Source organism: Scyliorhinus torazame, chromosome 13 (assembly GCF_047496885.1).
Source record: "Scyliorhinus torazame isolate Kashiwa2021f chromosome 13, sScyTor2.1, whole genome shotgun sequence".
In the NCBI taxonomy this organism is placed as follows: domain Eukaryota; kingdom Metazoa; phylum Chordata; class Chondrichthyes; order Carcharhiniformes; family Scyliorhinidae; genus Scyliorhinus; species Scyliorhinus torazame.
In genome coordinates this window covers 81,978,533-81,996,659 of record NC_092719.1, presented here as the reverse complement: position 1 = coordinate 81,996,659, position 18,127 = coordinate 81,978,533, and the positions used below count along the sequence as shown (strand labels likewise).

Sequence of the window (18,127 nt, the reverse complement as noted above, 5' to 3'; positions counted from 1 at the left end):
TTTTAGATGGCTATATCCCGTCCTCTTGATCCTGAACGCGAAGCGTGGTGGATCCAGTATTGATCCCATATCTGTCTTGTTGGTTTGGTCACCCTTCAGGTCAGTAAAGGTCCTACTCTGCTCTGTCCTAAAGTTATTGCACAATCTTACCAAATTCATTATTACATGCATTCATTAAATCAATTCCCTGGTTCTTTCATTTTAATATTGGATTCATATAAAACATTTTAACTTCAATTAATATAAAACAATTGGTTTCTGACTAAAACATTCTAAACTACACTCCTGCTGCTGCTTCTACATCACAAACTTATTTACAACATAAAATGTTTAAAACAGCAGCACCACATTCCTTCTTATCCTATTTCATTAGTACAGAGGCACAAATGGCACATTTTGGCAGCAGTTGTTACAGTTGATTGTAAGTAATACAATCTTATGACAGCTTTATTGAAGTACAAAGAACTGTGTGTATAGGGGGGCGGGAGGCTTTTGCCTTCCATTTACAGAGATGAAGTGTGAGGACAATTATGTGTATTATCGCAATCAGGAGGAGGGCCTCTACTATGTATGACAATGGGTTCCATTTTGCAATGTGTTCCCATCAGGGGGTGGTTTCGGTCTTGATCTCTAACAGTTGCTGGGTAGTATTCTGACTGGAAGTGGTCTGTTGTGTGGTGGCGTTTGGGACTGGCTTGTGTCCTACTCTGATTATCTGTATTACCAAGTTATCTTTAGTGGGTGTCCCGGGGCAACTTTGTCTAATTCCAAACATGTTTCCTGTACTTCTCTTTAAACATCCAATTTCGGGGCACCCTTCATTTGTAAGTTCCCACCAATCTCCTTTCCCAGTTGTGCTAATGTAACATTCTGATGTGGTCCCGTTGGGTTTCCGATACATGGTTCTTTGTTTTTTACACCAAAATAGGATGCTTCTGTTGAGCTTTACCCATAATATTCCGTCCTCCCATTCCTATGCATCTGGGGGTCTGTACCATAAGCTGCTGGGCTGTGGAGAATGTTTGGTGTTTTGCACTCGAAGTCCGGTGAGTCCAGTGATTATCCATATGAGGAACGTGTCTCTTGGATTCATCCTGCGGTGTTTCTGTTCTCCGTGTAATCCTAGAGAATCAAGCATAGTGTTATGTTATTATCGTTGGTTAATATCTGTATGTATTAGTCTTTCTCTCTTAGTTCCAATTGCCCTTTATGATTGTCACCATGTGTGACTTCCTCATTTTATTTTGTTTTAAATTTGAGAGGTACTAATTCAAGTGCTGCAATGCAATCATTCAAGTGTTTCACAGCTTGTGTGGCCGATGCTAGGAGTGGGTGGATGCTTTCTTCGACCAATCTCCATCGTTACTAACAACCATGGGAGGTTGAGGCTTTGCTTAACCAGCCGAATTTTAGGGCGGACAGTTTCATAAAGTTTCGTCCCGGGGCTCAGAGGTAGCAGCAGTGATCCACAACCATTGTGTTTTTAAGTGTAAATAGCATGTGGAAGTGACCCGAAGGGGTCTAAAGAAAGGTGAAAGAAGTAAGGGTTTAGAGAGTGGAGCGAAAGGAAGATTCAAGACCTGCCCAGGTCATTGTAATGTGTAGTAAACCATTCCAGGGAGCATGAAGGAAACATGGGGTGCGTGTGGGCCGCTGTGGGGTAAGAATGGGTGGGAACCCTGGGTAGGGCGGGGGGATAGTGCCGTTGTTTCTCCACTACCCAAGCTTGACTTGACCAGATAATTCTGGGGCCCTCCGGTAGGGCGGGGATTAGTGCTGTTACTCCCTACCTGGGTGACCGAAATGAGCGGAAAGAATTTGTAGTCATATGAGATCCAACAAGTTAGTGCCATTGGTCAGTAGCTCGCGTCTGTGTTTCTGTGAGAAGAGTAACTATGACTGTTAGAGGTGAAAATATTCACACGAAGGCCTGAGTATAAGTTTTTTAAAAAAGTAGTTTATTATATCAGAATTCTGGGAGGAAAGGCCTGAGACTTCGCAGCCTTTGACAGCACCTTTTCTCACTTAAGCTAAGGCTCACGCGGGTTAATATACAGATTCAAGGGGCGGAATTAGTTTTATTCTCATTTACATACAATCAATCAACTATATTCGTGTCACACTTCATTACATGCAACTAATTAGTCCTCCATTATCTCAGTCCATGCCATAAATGGTTATTAGTTTGTAATCTACAGCATTTTCCTGTTTTTGCTAATTCTTTAGTTTATAGCTAGCCGGGCCGAGCAGGATTATCTTAAGGCATTTAGACCTTGGGCAAAGTTTGTGAATAGTCCATTGTCTCTGGGTCAGCACCTGGCGATGAGTCATTTGTTTTACACACAGGGCTGTCTTCAGTAGCAGATACAGAAAGCACATTGGGAGCTGTGAAGTTAGCTACAATTTGCAACATAGTTAAGAATTAGTTGTATAATGCAAAAAGCAGGATTTCCCACCAACATGTCCCACAATCATATAATGTGGGAGACAGAATTGACTATAATGTGAGAGACAGAATTGAATATAATGTGAGAAACAGAATTTTCTCACCAACAATGACTATCAAGAAATCGGGTGTCAGGCCAACATTAATTAAGACCATGTGTTGAGAAGGAAGATAAAGTGGAAAAGTAGAAGACCGGCAGGTTCCATCAGAAATTAGGACACCTTAATTCCTAGGTGGTGTCCGTTTCTCATCATCTAGATACCTCAGATATTTGCGTGCATCAATTGCGTAAAATCATTGCCCAAGAGGGGCTCAGTGCTTTCTTCTCCTGGTTGCCAGACTCGTCTGCAGATTTTGAGCGTTGGTCATGCAGGCGTGCGGATGGTCCGATTCGTCATGTCTTATCAACTTGCAGGAATGTCGCGGTGCCAAAGAGGAGTTTCGGGTCATTGGCGTGATGGAGGGTAGTTGGGGAGTGGGGAACTGGAAGTGGAAGCAGTGTTTCTGGGGATGGGCAGAGGAGCAGTCGATGGGTGGGGATTGTCATTGAAAGGGTCGAAGAGATTCAGGGTGTCGTTCCGGGGGCTAGGGTAGCTGATGGCGGATAGATCACGCAAGTTGTCAGGGATGTCAGTCAAATCCTGGGGGCTTTCATCAGAGCCAAGTGCGAGGTTGAAACCTGCGAGTGTGGGCGGAGTTGAGGGATAGTCGTCGCCGGGACGGTTGGAGTGGGCATTGGGCTGAATCGTCAGTGGGCAGAGTGTCATCTTCTCCCCTTACCAAGGTTAAGTGGTGGGCGTGGCTTTGTTGTTATCCTTAGACTTTGAGTTAGTTGTTGTGGAACCAACCAGTCTTACCGTTAGGGTATGCTATTTTGTACACGGAGGGGCTTACTTTGTCTGCAATGGAGTAAGGACCTGCAAATTTAGGGGATAGGAAGGAAATGGGGTTGTACAACAAGATCAAAACTTGCTGGCCAACTGTGTACTCTACGGAGTGAACCTTTTTGTCGAAGCTGGCTTTACTTTCCTTTCTAGCACCTAGTCGGACAGCAGCAGCTAGCTGTGCCGCTTTAATGTTCTCTGTGACCTGTTGAACTGCTTTTTCGTCGGTGAGAGCGGTTACTGCAGGATTTGCCAAATCGAGCCCTAATAAATATTCAATGCCTTTCATGGGTCTCCCTGTCATATAGGCGTGGGGGGTGAAAACTGTGGAACTGGAAACAGTGTTCCTGATAAACATAAGAGTGAAGGGTAGTACTGTGTCCCAAGTGGTATTGTTCTGCTGTACCGTTTTCCTAATGGTCATTTTTAAAGTGCGATTCATGCGCTCTACTATGCCGCTTGATTGGGGCTGGTATGCTATGTGGAATTTCTGTTTTATGCCAAAAATAGTCATAACGTTTTGCTGGTAAAGTGGGGATCTTGGTCTGAGTCAATGCTGCGTGGAAGACCCCAGCGTGTAAATATCTGTTGGGTCAAAATGTTAGCGGTGGGGAATGCTTCAAACTATTTTGTAAAGATGTCTATATCAACCAGCACCGACTTGAAACCGTTTCTGCAAGGGGGAAGGGGACCAATGTAATCGATTTGCAGTTTTGTCCAGGGGCCTTCTACAGGTCGGGTGTGTCTTAATTGTCCCTTCTTTGCATAATGTTCTGGATGGTTCTGAGCGCAAATGAGGCAATTCTCAACATAATGTGTGACATCGCTTTTCAATTTGGGCCACCAACACAAAGATCTTAAATGTACAATGGTGGTGTCAATTCCCTGATGTCCATGTTCATCATGGAATTGATAGATTAACTGGTTTCTGTCTTGGTGGGGACCACATAAATTCCGTCTTTTAAAACTATTCCGTCTTGTATTGTGAGTGTGTCTTTCCATTTATCATAGGGGGCTGTGTAGGTGTCGTTCAGTACCTGTTTGAGGGAGTCATCTGCTTTCTGGGCTTGGGATAAATCTTCAATATTGGTTTGGGAAACCTGGATTGAATGCATCTGCTCGCCTTCGGGTGGTTGCCAAAAGTGACTATTGCGTGATCCAGCTTCAGCTAAGGCATCTGCCTTGCGATTACCGGGTGGGGAGGTATGGTGATGGCTCTTGACTTTAATGATGCTGTATGTGCAGCCGGTGGCTTCTTTAAGAATGTGTTTCAGTAAAGGGGCAGAGGGTAGGGGTTTTCCCCCCATAGGGGGAGGAATTCTGTTAAACTGTTGCAGACATACAAGCTGTCTGAGTGTATGCCAGCAGGCGTTGGAAAGGTGTCTGGGTGATTAACTATGGCTGTGAGTTCTGCTGCTTGCGAACCTAAGATACCTCTTCTAGTGGGCGTCCCTTTGAATCCTCCATTTAAATCCCGCATCCAGTGATTCTTACTCCATCCTCAACAGCGGAGGAGCCATCTATATAGATTTTTACCGTGTCCCCTGTGTTTTGGGAACTTTGTGTCTCACAGCTTGCACGTGGTTGCAGTGACTTGGGAACAAAGGGTCCTGTGGGGGGGTGGGTTGCAATTATCTGGCATTCATGTGGGATCCCTGCGTATTGCAAATTGTCTGCCAAAAATGTGTGGATCTTGGCACATTTCACAGAAATATCCCTGCCTTGTAGTAAGAGTGTCCAGCGAGCTGCTCTGATCTGGCTAACTGAACCATCTTTCAGTCTGCCATCTAACAAAAGTTGGGTGGGGGTGTGCTCGGTCAAGATCGTGACTGGGTTGAGGCCTGTAATATAAGCAAAATACTGAACTGCCCAAAAGACTGCAAGCAAATGTCGTTCACAGGCGGAAAACCCTTGTTCTACGGGATCTAAACTCTAGAAGCATAGGCTACCGGTCCTAATCGGTCATAGCGGTGGTTGCTACTTCTATGGCATAGGGCAAGGCGGGGTCGGGAACTTGTAAAGCGGGGGCTGTACCTAGGGCGCGTTTTAAATCGTCTATGGCGTCTGTATGCTGTGGAAGCCAATTACATGGGGTGTTCTTTTTCAGAAGCTCTGAGAGTTGGTGGCAAAACCATCTATGTAATTCCTACAGTATCCCACTAAACCAAGGAATGAATGGAGTGCACTTACATTACGGGGCAGGGCAATTTCAGGATAGAGTAAATTCACTTTTTTTCAATCTCGCGTTTGCCATGGGTGATAATGGTGAATAAATAGAGTACCTTTTCCCTCAGTATCTGTGCCTTTTTGGATTTACCTTGCATCCGATGGACTGGAGCAGGGTTAATAATTCGGCTAACAGAGCCACATGCTCTTCCCTGGTATCGGTTTGCAGGAGCAGGTCGTCTACATACTGAACTAGGCATTCGGGGCGGGAGAATTTTGAGAGACCAGTAGCTAGCTGTCTGTGGAAAATGGAGGGAGAATTATGGAATCCTTGGGGGAGACGCGTCCACGTGTATTGTTGGCTTTGAAAAGTGAATGCAAATATATATTGGCAAGCTCGATCTAGGGGAATGGACCAAAAACCATTGCTAATAGCCAACACGGTGAAATACTTTGCTTGCACTCCCTGCTTAAGCATGGTCCCGGGACTCGTGGCAACGGTGGAGGCTGTTAAAGGGGTAACTTTGTTTCGGTCGCGTAGTCAATTGTGAGTCGCCATGAATCGTCTGGTTTCTTTACTGGCCTAATCGGGGCGTTGTTAGTGGAAGCTACGGGTCGAATCACTCCTTTTTTTACCAGACTGTTAATGAATTTTAAAATCTCGCTCTCAGCCTGCTGTGGGAATCCGTACTGTTTCTGCGGTTTGGGGTCGGGACCTGAAATCATAATTGTGCCAGGGATCTGCCCACAGTCGTGCTTGTGCTGGGCAAAAGCACCTTTGTGTGTGGCTAGTACTTGTCTAATGGCGGTGTCTGTGCTAATTGCCGAATGATTAAACCAATAGTCCCCTACTGAGCAAATCCTGTTTTCGTAATCTCCTACTGAGAGCATGGCGGGGTCTCTGGCGGTTTTGGACATCTGCCAGACACACTTGTTTACAGGGTTGAAAGAGCGGTTATGAGAGTTCATAAAGTCTACGCCTAGAATGTGTTCTGTGGTTGCGGGCTGGTCGACCAAAACAACAGGGTGTTTAGTGGTTACATTTCCTATCTGGATGGGTATAGGAGCTGTGATGTATCCCTCTTGCATGTGGCCTGTGAATCCACTGAGTGTGATGGTATTTGTGGTTGGCCAGGGTGTTTTTTGGAACCGGGTTGAGTTTAATGTGTTGCGGGGCCCTCCTGTGTCCCAGAGAAAATCAACCGCATGTCCCCGGACTGTGCCTGTGACTAACGGTCGTCCAACATTACCCCAGCGCATGTCACAGACCCATTTTGGAGCCTCCGGACACCGTCAATCTAAGGGGTTATAAGCGAGGTTGTCTGAGTGTTTACGGTGTGCATGGGGTGAACGTTGCCTTCTAGCTGTCGCGGCTGGCGATCGTGGTCTGGCCTATTTGTGGGTGGGGGGTTGGGCTGTTGGGGTCATTGGCTGTGTGGGGGGTTCGGTCTGCAGTGGGGGGTTCGGTCTGCAGTGGCGGGTGAAATGTCCTACTTGTCCACAAGTGTAACATGAATCTCGTGGTGCATGGCTTGGGACTTGTGCTCTGGGGTGCTGTTCTCGGGGGTAGTGTTTCTCTCTTCTGCCCTCATTTGTCCATGCGGGTTCCTGGCTAGTTCTAACTGGGTACATTGAGGCTTCTACACCGTCCTGGCCCATCAGATCCTGAAGGGACTGTTCCCATGCCCTAGATATTCTTCTGAGTACCCAAATCTCATTGTGTGTGGTGTCTGCCATGTCATAATTCGCGCAAGCCTTTTTACCTGCTTCAGTGGCATGTGAAACTAAAGTACGGGACCATTTAGTGGTTTCTTCGTCATCTAGGTGAGCGCGGTTTAAGTTTCCATATACTTCCTTAAAATGTATCCAGTGGCGACTGGCAAAGGCGGTCAGGTGTTCCCCTTTCTTTTGTCTGCATTTGTTTAATACCTTTACCGGATTCCCTTTGTTTTATCCGATAGCGTCTAATATTGCGGCCTTCATTTCCTCTAGGGTTCCTCCTCCTACGTTTTGGGAGTCTGGCAAAGCTGACCTTACCGACTGGCTGAGACTCAGTACTATCAATTTAACTTCCTCCCTCTCATCTAATCCGTACATAACCTTTTGTTGCCGCACCTCTTCAAAGACGCTATACGGGTCTGCGGTGGGCTGAAATGGAGTAATTTTACTGCAAGCGTCCCTTAACTGGGTTACCGAAAGTGGAGTGATATCTGGACCTGCCTGATCCCTTATCCTTCTTTTCGTGGTGACCGGATTCATGGGTGTCGGGGCAGCTGTGGGGATTGGCGCGACCTGTGCAGCGGGTGCTGCAGGTGCCTTTCTTTTTGGGATGCGTGGTGGTTGTTTTTGACTCTCCGTTCTCTTTACATACATTTGCACGCTTTCATTTAACTCTTCCCAATCTGCCATCTCTTCCTCCGCTATCTCGTCTGTCCCGAAGGTACACATAAAACATTCTGAATGGAAAGTAGCGACTGGAGCTTATCTATCTTTCGCTGGCATTTAGCGTGGTCTACGGTACTGTCTTTGTTCTTTAGTGGACTGGTGGAGCGCTCTTAAAGCTGCCTGTAAATCAGCGCATTTATTTGTTAACTGGGTGACCAGGTGTTCACTCCTCTCTTACCAAGACTGCGCACTGTGTATCTTGATAGGCCTTCTCGTACTGGGTCTGGAAGCTGCTAAGGTGTACTATGCAAGACTGGTGGGCGCGTTTAACATCGGCGATTTCCCTGTCTTTAGCGGCTAACTTCTCCCAGAATTCCTCAATAATGTTCTCGCTTTCTTTACTGTTTCCCTCATTCTCCTCTTCCTTCTCTACTAACTGTCTGCGGAGCATCTCGATGACCTCCTCGGTGCCTTGCAACTGTGCCAAGCAGCACACTATTGCCAATGGCTTTCTAAACTTTGCTGCGTTTTTCTTATATATCTCACAAAGATTCTCCCACCAAGTCTTTCCTATCTTGCCTGGACCTGTCTTAAGTGTTTGCATAAAAGTTTGATCAAAAGGGGCCATCCTTTCCCCTTTAAATACTTTCTCAATACATCCTCCTAAATAGGGCACTGCTCTGATTTGTCGAACTCTGCGACCTTGGGTTGCTGCTGTGGATTCATCACCTTTTCTATCACCTGCGCTGCCATCTCTTCTCTACTTATAATTTGGAACAGGGGGAATAAGGAGTCGATCGAACAACGGGTACGGCTTACGGCTATATTCCTGTTCACAATCCCTCTAAATTTGCATGCAAGTCTGACGAGTTTACCTTACCCTTCCCTGCTAGTTACGCATGCGGTTAGTGCACACTTCTGAAATTCGGTTATTTGGTCGATATGAAACTTACTCTTGTGGTTCGTTTTCTTTTCTCTAATTAAATTCAAAGCTGTGGACTCTCTCTCTGAGTAACAAAGTCACTTCTAATCGAGGTCCCACCAGAGTCGCTAATAAATGTTGACTTCTATCTTTTGATGTGAACCACAAGCTGTTTCTTATATTGATCGAATGACCACACAACTTGTGTATTAGTTCAAAGACAGTTTATTAATAACACAAGACTTATTACTATATGCAATAATACACACGACTACGCACTAAACTAGACCTAATAACTAAGATGACCTTTACTTAACTTCGGGGTGACCGGCTCTGTGCGAGATAAGGCCTTTAACTGTGTCCAGGTAGGTCGGTTGGAAGTCTTCAGGTTCGTCTCGGCTGGGCTCGTCCTTCAGGTAGCGATTACGGGTCCTTGAACTTGGCTAGTTTATATTCTGCAATTGGTCGCACACAGGCATGTCCAAAAGAGGCCAATCCCTAGTGTGCAGGGCTTCTTATCCTTCTCTTTCGCGCCCTTTTGGGCGGTCCTCGCTCCAGATCCAATAGATCAATAGGGTCTCGATCACCCTCATAGATCCTGGCCAAATAGGGGGCAGATACCTTGGTGGCTGGGCGGGTCCTAGCTACCATTGTCCTAGGCACGTAGTCTTTTCCAAATAAGGGGAAGTGGCTCCGGTTAGTCTGCTACTGTTGTAACTCCTTGATTCAAATTCTATTTTCCTGGGGGAATGGTGGTTGACTCTTAATGGATACAAGTTTCAGTCAGGTCTGGCATCTTTGCACCATACACAGAGACTGTGTACCTGGCTGTGTCCAAGCTGACCACAATTCCCATGGTCCTTTGTAGGTGGCCATTTTAGATGGCTACAGAAGTTACTGTGAAAAGCCCCTAGTCGCCACATTCTGGGAGAATTCAAAATGTCTAAATTACCTAACAGCACTTCTTTCGGGACTTGTGGGAGGAAACCGGAGCACCCGGAGGAATCCCAGGCAGACACTGGGAGAACGTGCAGACTCCACGCAGACAGTGACCCAAGCCGGGAATCGAACCTGGGGCTGTTCAGTCTGTAGTGGAAGCCTTTCTGAGGCTGCAGGGCAACTATGCATACCCAGGTTGATTAGTTTGAATACATCTCACAAGATATGCTGTCGGAACACCTATATATAATTCATGCTGAGTCAGGAACACTTTTGACACGCAACACAAGGTTATTGGATTGGATTGGATTTGTTTATTGTCACGTGTACCGAGGCACAGTGAAAAGTATTTTTCTGCGAGCAGCTCAACAGATCATTAAGTAAGCTCAACAGATCATTAAGTACTTAAGTAGTTCATTAAGTTACTTCTATATCTATTAACACTACTTAATAGCAGCGATTGTAAGAACTGTCTTTGATGTGCGGTGATAACTGTTTGATTGTCTCTCTCTTCAGGTCATCTATCAGGTAGAGAGCCAGAACTCTTGGCCTGTATTCACACTGTTGCAGTGTCTTGACTTAGCAACTTAGGACTTGAAGTGATTCAAGTTTGCCTGATTATATAAGTTCTCACAGTTCCATTGTCAGGTTTGATTTGTTGCCTGGATATTGAATGAATGTGGAAGAATATTAAATTACTTCCCTTAGGCATGTATGCTTTCAAAGACCTTCTTGCAAAACTGCCCTTCAGCCTTCCATTTTGTTTTTGTCCTGTTGTAGTTTGAAGGTATTCGTCTAGAATTACAAATGTGCCTCCAAAGAAATATGACAGTGGTTCAAAATAATAGCTTCAATTGGCTTCAAGGACAGAGTCTGAAATCTGAAATGCTGGAAAGTAAAATCTGACTTCTGGTTGGAGGGGGGAAATACACTGCCCCAGGACCATGGAATCCTTACAGTGCAGAAGGAAGCCATTCAGCCCATTGAGTCTGCACAGACCCTCCACAAAAGCACCCTACCTAGGCCCACTCTCCCGCCCCATCCCCGTACCCTACCGTAACCCCACCTGACCTTTGGAAATAAATCTTCAGCCTTACATTTCTGGATCCATCACTGGGCAGCTTTTCCTTACAATATATGGGTTAGGTATAATGGGGATGCTAAGCTTAAGTTGCAGCAAATTGTTGTCCCAACAGAACTCAGCCTTGCCTATTGATTTCATGTCAAAATAGAAGGTTTGCCTCTCAAGTATTGGGCCCAAATTGTGAAACGTAATCCAGATGTGCTATTGGAAATCTTAGCATGTTGTATAATAGAACAGGATGCACTGTTGCTGCCAGACAATGGGCCTCACTCCAGGCCTTTATTCTTAGCTTGTTTTGGAGCTGTTAGTTGAGATTTTACTAATTTTCTCCATGCGTTTTATTACCGTTTGTTTTTGTTGATCTCAGGCAGAGAAGCAGTCGATCAAACTACAGCAGGAGCGTTTGGAGAAGGAACTGCTTCTAGTTCTTGAACAGAATACCCAACTGACCAGCAAGTTGTACAAGGCAGAACGAGAGGTTAATGCTTTATCAAGCAAAGTGAGTTATTGACTTGTCAAAGGATGCGTGCATCGGACTCATTGGGGAGTTTTTAAATAGCTGTGTCAAACCATTGTAGATTTAATCTCACTTGTATTAGTTTTATTTTTCTTCTACTGCTTTGGCGGCATGGTAGTACAGTGGTTAGCGCTGTTGCTTCACAGCGCCAGGGACCTGGGTTTGATTCCCGGCTTGGGTCACTGCCAGTGCGGAGTCTGCACGGTCTCCCCGTGCCTGCATGCATGGGTTTCCTCCGGGTGCTCCGGTTTCCTCTCACAAGTCCCGAAAGACATGCTGTTAGGTCAATTGGACATTTTGAATTCTCCCTCTGTGTACCCAAACAGGCAACTAGGGGTTTTTCATAGTAACTTCATTGCAGTGTTAATGTAAGCCTACTTGTGATACTAATCAAGATTTATTATTATTATTGTAGCAGTTCGTTATTAACCTCCAAAAAATGTTACCAAAGCCAGTTTGGATCTGTGACATTATTCTGTTTATATTCCAGTTTAAATTCAACTGTGGGTTTTAAAACCCGCATGAAAGTCTGGTTATACTGAATTTTATCAAATATAACTTCAGAGGGTTTAATTTCGTTTGGTATATTTGATGCAGTCTATAACAAGAATTATTCAGTTCAAATTAGGAGGAATTTCAATCTCCCCGCCCACATCCATCTTCCATTTTTCATCCCTCCACTCAGGAGATCACCAATTCCTGGTGAAATATGATTCCATGTGTGCTACATGTAATTTTTCAAGCCTATATGGTTAGAATCAGCGGGCTGTTGAACTATGAAGGAAGTTGCTGGAGAGTGATGAAAGGGGGAAACCCTGACTGTGCACAATAATGAGCACAGTAGTAGCATCTACCTGTGACCAGCTGCCTCAGTATAGAAACCTTGAATTCTGTACGGCTCAGTTCGGCACTGTGCAGTAATTTGCCAGTGACCTCTACTTATTCCAGCGGCATTTCATAGAATTTACAGTGCAGAAGAAGGCCATTCGGCCCATCGAGTCCCCTCCGGCCCTTGGAAAGAGCAGTAAAGGTTTTCTAATTCTGAAAAATTTGTGTTGTGTCTAGTGCTATAAAACTTTCAGCTTATAAAAAGATGGAGGACCCTAAATGATATTTTTAATCATTGCAGCTTGAAGAATTCAAACACTCTCATAAGCTGGAAGTTACAAACATCAAACTAGAAGCAGCGAGAACCAAAGGGGAAGTTGAGCGTGAGAGAGATAATATGCAAAGCCAAATGAATGGTATATTTACTAATTTCTATTTGATTCACACACCACTTTTTTTAACTGTAGATTTTCTGATGGTGATATTCTAACTATCTTGCTCACTGGCATGTGGCCTTTGGCTATTTTAAAAATACGAAAGAAACTTTGTGAGTAATCGCGCCTTTGGGCAATTGTGTTGGATTAGCTGCCTTTATAACTCTCTTGATTTTCAGATTTTGAGGAAATGGGGAGAGGAGAAGGAAGCTAAATGAAATGTGTTGGGGAACAATATAGTTCATTGACGGCAAGGTGGGACAGGATGTAGAATTTTGGACCTGGAGATTTTAGCGCCACAGGGGCTAAGAAGGGCATTATTGTGATAATGGAAGTAAACAGTCTTAATGATGGAAAGCATCTAGTCCTGAAACCCGGCTCAATTGAAATGTTTAACAAGGTTGCGAATGTCACATTCAACCTGAGACCGTGACCAAGCAGGAGAATAATGAATGGCAAAGATTTGTGGAGGACATTTAAATCTAAGGTTGAGATGGAATAACTTGTGACTCATTCAAAATTGGTGTCGACAGGTAGTTTTAAGGCAATGGAGAGCTAGAGCTGGATGCCATCACTATTTATATTAAAGCTAATCCAATGTCTATTAATGAGGTGATGAGTGGATCAAAGAGAAATCCCTGGACAATTTTGGAGATGAGTTCACAAGTAAGGGAGTCTATTGCTAACGATGCACTGGTTATAATAATAATATAATAATATAATGTTCAATTATGTAGGACTGAGCTAAATAATAGTTATTCCCGCTATAATTGTCATTGGTACTTTGGAGGACTTACATAGGCTAAAGCTGCAAAGGAAAGTGAAATTACCAAGATTTCAACGTGTTTGTTCAACCAATTTCTACAAATTGGAATTGTTGCTATCTATGTGGGAGGGCGGGGTGTTCTCTCTTTCTAAATGGCTCAGTTGGGTGGCTGATGAACCGTTGAAAAATAGCTGTTTTAGAATTTATTTATTCTTTCTGCAGGATTGCAGTCAGATATTGAGATTCTCAGGGCCAATATTGAAAGGCACAAAGGCCTCTTGACAGAAAAGGAGAGAGAGCTAATTCGGAAAGTTCAGGCAGCTAAAGAAGAAGATTTCCAGAAACTTACAGCACTCCAAGATGAAAAGTGAGTAATTTTCTAGAAACATTTACTGCTCAATGTCTGTGTTTATATTTATTATTTTTTCAGTTTAAGATACAAATGGATGTTTATTGGTTTTCTCACAATCGACTCTTTTATGAAAATACTGCTAATCCACTGAAAGTAGACCCAATTCCCAATGCATCCTTCCCAAGAACTTTAATACCGCTTTTGGAGTTGGCATAGTGGACGTCTGAATCCAGTGTGCTGAACCATAAACGGCCAGGTTTGTGCTATGGTTCGGCATATGCTGAATTTCTAATCTCAACCTTGCTGCAATAGACAAGGTCAAGAGGCAGCTACACTACGCAATGAGCAAGGTGGAACAGTTTATTTATTTATTTATTTTTATAAATTTAGAGCATCCAATTAATTTTTTCCAATTAAGGGGCAATTAGCGTGGCCAATCCATCTACCCTGCACATCTTTGGGTTGTGGGGGCAATCCCACGCAAACACGGGGAGAATGTGTTTGGACAGTGACCCAGAGCCGAGATCAAACATGGGACCTCGGCGCCGTGAGGCAGCAGTGCTATCCATTGCGCCACCGTGCTGTATTGCACATCTTCTCCATGTTTGGTGGGGGACAGTCATCAGCCATCATACCAGGTGTATGGGGTGGGAGGAAAGCATTATTTTGTACAAAGGAAAATGTTCATCGGAGTTTTAACCAACTTCTTAAGTAATAGTTATATAATAATATAATTTTTTGAAAGGGGTGTACTGATGCGGTCCCACTGGTTTTGTGTTCCCTCTCTTGTACGCTGAGACCCCCGTGACTTTAAATGAAATCTGATGACATGCCCAGTTTTCCCCCATGTTGCAAACATAAATTGTTGACTTGTTCAAAGGTTAGAGCTGGAGAATAACGTTGCTGATCTGGGAAGACTGAAGGCTGAACAGGACATTGTGTTCCATGCTGAAAAGGAGCATATGGAAGAGAAGCTAAAAGCTGTTCAGTTGGCAGAGGAGGCATCCAAGAGGGAGATCCAGAACCTCAGGTTAGAACTCTGCACCACTGGTATATATTTTAAGTAATATTTTTTACAGAGCTTGACTTTGGAATACTTTTGTATCTTAAATTCATGTGAAGGTGCCGTGTCCTTTTTTATACAAATATTTTTTAAAAATTCTTGCCACCCTCAAGATGGAAACTATTTGCACGATTTTCTATTTTAAGTTATGTTTTCTCAGGGAATGAGGAAGACTGATCTTTCCCACTTTAATCACCCAGCATCAAATACTTCAATCTTTCTATTGCAGCAAAGTGTATTAATCGTTGAAAGGCATCCCCTCTTTTTTTTCATTCAAGGGATGTTGGCTTTGCTGGCTGAACCAGCATTTATTGCCCATCCCTCATTCTCCATGAGAAGATGGTGGTGAGCTGCCTTCTTGAACCGCTGCAGTCCCTGAGGTGTAGGTACACCCACAGTGCTGTTAGCGAGGAGGTTCCAGGATTATGACCAGTGACAATGAAGGAACGGCGATATATTTCCAAGACAGGATGGTGAGTTGCTTGGAGAGGAACATGGATGGTGTTGCCATGTACCTGTTGCCTTGCCCTTCTCGAATGTAGTGATCGTGGATTTGGAAGGCGCTGTCTAAGGAGCTTTGGTGAGTTCCTGCATTGCATCTTGTAGATGGCACACGGCTGCCACTGTGTGCTGGTGGGGGAGGGAGACCATGTTTGTGGATGGGGTGCCAATAAGCGGGCTGCTTTGTCTTGGATTCTGTTGAGATTGTTGAGTGTTGTTGGAGCTGCACTCATCCAGCCAAGTGGGGAGTATTCCATTATATTCCTGACTTGTGCCTTGTTGATGGTGGACAGGCTTTAGGGAGTCAGGAGGTGAATTACTTGCTGCAGGATTCCTAACCTTTGACCTGCTCTGGTAGTCATAATATTTATATGGCTAGTCCAGTTCTCTTTCTGGTCAGTGGTGATCCCCAGGATGTTGATGATGGTAAATGCACTGATGGTAATGCCATTGAATGTCAAGGGATGATGGTTAGATCCTCTCTTGTTGGAGATGCACATTGTCTGGCACTTATGTGGCGTGAATATTACTTGCCACATGTCAGCTCAAGCCTGGATTTTTTCCAGATCTTAATGCATTTGGACATGGATTGTTACAGTATCTGAGTCACAAATGATGCTGAACATTGTGCAGTCACCAATGAACATCGTCAAATGCAGATTCGGGGGAACCATAGATTTGAGCCAGGGAAGTGGGATGGAAATTTTCGGAGATGGGAGGAGAAAGGAATTAGGACACTAAAAGATTTGTTTCTTGGGTGTCGTTTTGCGGGATTGAAGGAGCTGGGAGCGAAGTATGGGCTGGAGCAGGGGGAAATATTTAGATATATGCAGGTCCGAGACTTCGCCAGAAAGGAGATACAGAGCTTCCCAGTAGAGCCGGCTTCCACTTGCTGGAGGAGGTGCTGACGACAGGGGGACTGGAGAAGGGTGTAGTATCGGCGGTTTACGGGGCTATTTTGGAAGAGGTGAAGGTGCCGCTAGAAGGGATCAAGGCAAACTAGGAGGAAGGAAGAGGGTATGAAGGGGAGGGGTTCTTGTGTGAGGTGCTCCGGAGGGTGAACGCCTCCATCTCGTATGCGAGGTTGCGGCTGATACAGCTGAAGGTGGTGTATAGAGCGCACCTTACAAGGGCGAGGATGAGCCGGCTCTCTGAGGGGGTAGAAGATGTGTATGAACGTTGCGGCGGGGGCCCCGCAAACCACATTCATATGTTTTGGTCCTGTCCAAAGCTGAAGGATTACTGAAATGAGGTTTTTAGGGTAATCTCTGAACTGGTGCACGTGAAACTGGACCCGGGCCCTCGGGAGGCCATATTCGGGGTGTCGGACCAGTCAGGGCTGGAAACGGGCGCGGAGGCAAATGTTGTAGCCTTCGCCTCGTTGATCGCCCGAAGGCGGATCCTGTTAGGGTGGAGATGAATCTCTCCACCCTGCGCCCTGGCGTGGCGGGGGACCTGCTGGAAATCTTGACGCTTGAAAAGGTCAAATTTGAACTGAGGGGAAGGATGGAGGGGTCCTACAATTCATGGGCGTTCATTATGCACTCTCGAGAATTGGATCACATCGAACATTAGTGGGGGGGGCAGGGCTGAGAAGTTTGGGGGGAGATGGACTGTATGTGTTAATGGTGACTACGGGTCATTTGTTTCTGTTAACATGCGGGCTAATGTTTGGGGTTTGGTGGGAGGATGGGATCGTTGTTATTGATATGGGGATTAACATTACATTCGTTACTGATTATTGTTTATGGTTGGATGTAAATTTGGGAGAAAATGAAGAAGTGGAATAAAATTTTTTTTTTAAAAAAATCAATGAACATCGTCTTCTGACCTTATGGAAGAAAGGTCATTGATGAAGCAGCTTGTACATCTTTGAAAGTTCTTCTGTTTCTCACGTGAGCCGATCTCGAGTTTGAGCTTCAGGAGAAATGTTCTCTTTCTATTGACTTGTTACTTTGGTAATACGCTGTGTCCATCAAACTGATCAAATGCCTTTCAACCAGTAGAGAGAAACTTCCACCCTGTCAGTCAGCTCGATTTGAACACTGAGTCAGTGGATAAAATGGCAGCATGCTGGTACTTTCCTTTTGTAACTTGTATCAGAAGAACCAGTAGATCTTAACCATTCATCATTTCATTTTGAGTTTTGTAAAGAATCTCAAATAACCTGCTCTGAGTACATTATAATATGAGAACATAAGTTCTAGGAGTCAACCATCATTCAGTAAGGTCATGGCTGGATGGATGTCAACTACATTTTCACACATCCCAATATCATTTGATTCCTTAGTGCTGAAAAGTCTTATTGATTTTGTGTCTTAATTTTGTTCATTGGCTGAGCATCCACAACCCTCTGGGGTAGAGGATTTCAAAGATTCATAACACTCCCATGAATATCAGATGTATTGGGCTGGATTCTCCGCCCCTCGATGCCGAAATCGTTTGGCGACGGGGCGGAGAATCCATTTTGGCGCCAAAATCGGGAGCGGCACCAGTTTTTAAATTTTCTGCCCCTGAAAAGCGGCGTACTCCGAGTATCCACTGCCTCAGGCCAATGCCTGATGCCTGCCCCACGATGCTCCGTCCCCGACCGGCCGAATTCCCGACAGTGTGGGACTCTCACGGTCCCAGCCGTTTGGCAACCTCCTGAGGCAGCTGCGGACTCAGTCCAGGGCCGCCACAGTCGGGGGAGGGACGATCGGCAGGCAGAGGGGGCTTCATGCGGGGCTGGGGGCAATGTGGATTGGCAGTCCGGGGCACGCGAGCGGACAAAGTGGGGCACTACTTTACCGGTCCAGGTCTGCAGGCTGAGTCTGCCATGGAGCATGGTGCAGCCGCTG

General features: G+C 45.0%; 1 protein-coding gene across 4 annotated transcripts in view; it reads left to right on the top strand.

The window, feature by feature from the left end:
• The window catches only part of cep83 (centrosomal protein 83), a 146,405-nt gene that overhangs the window by 95,826 nt on the left and 32,452 nt on the right, over positions 1-18,127 (top strand). For all 4 annotated transcript variants that reach the window (XM_072471874.1, XM_072471873.1, XM_072471875.1 and 1 more), the window contains 4 exons: positions 11,194-11,325; positions 12,473-12,587; positions 13,594-13,738; positions 14,604-14,753. In XM_072471874.1, the coding sequence (XP_072327975.1) occupies positions 11,194-11,325; positions 12,473-12,587; positions 13,594-13,738; positions 14,604-14,753 (542 nt within the window). The remainder of the gene's footprint in view (positions 1-11,193; positions 11,326-12,472; positions 12,588-13,593; positions 13,739-14,603; positions 14,754-18,127) is intronic.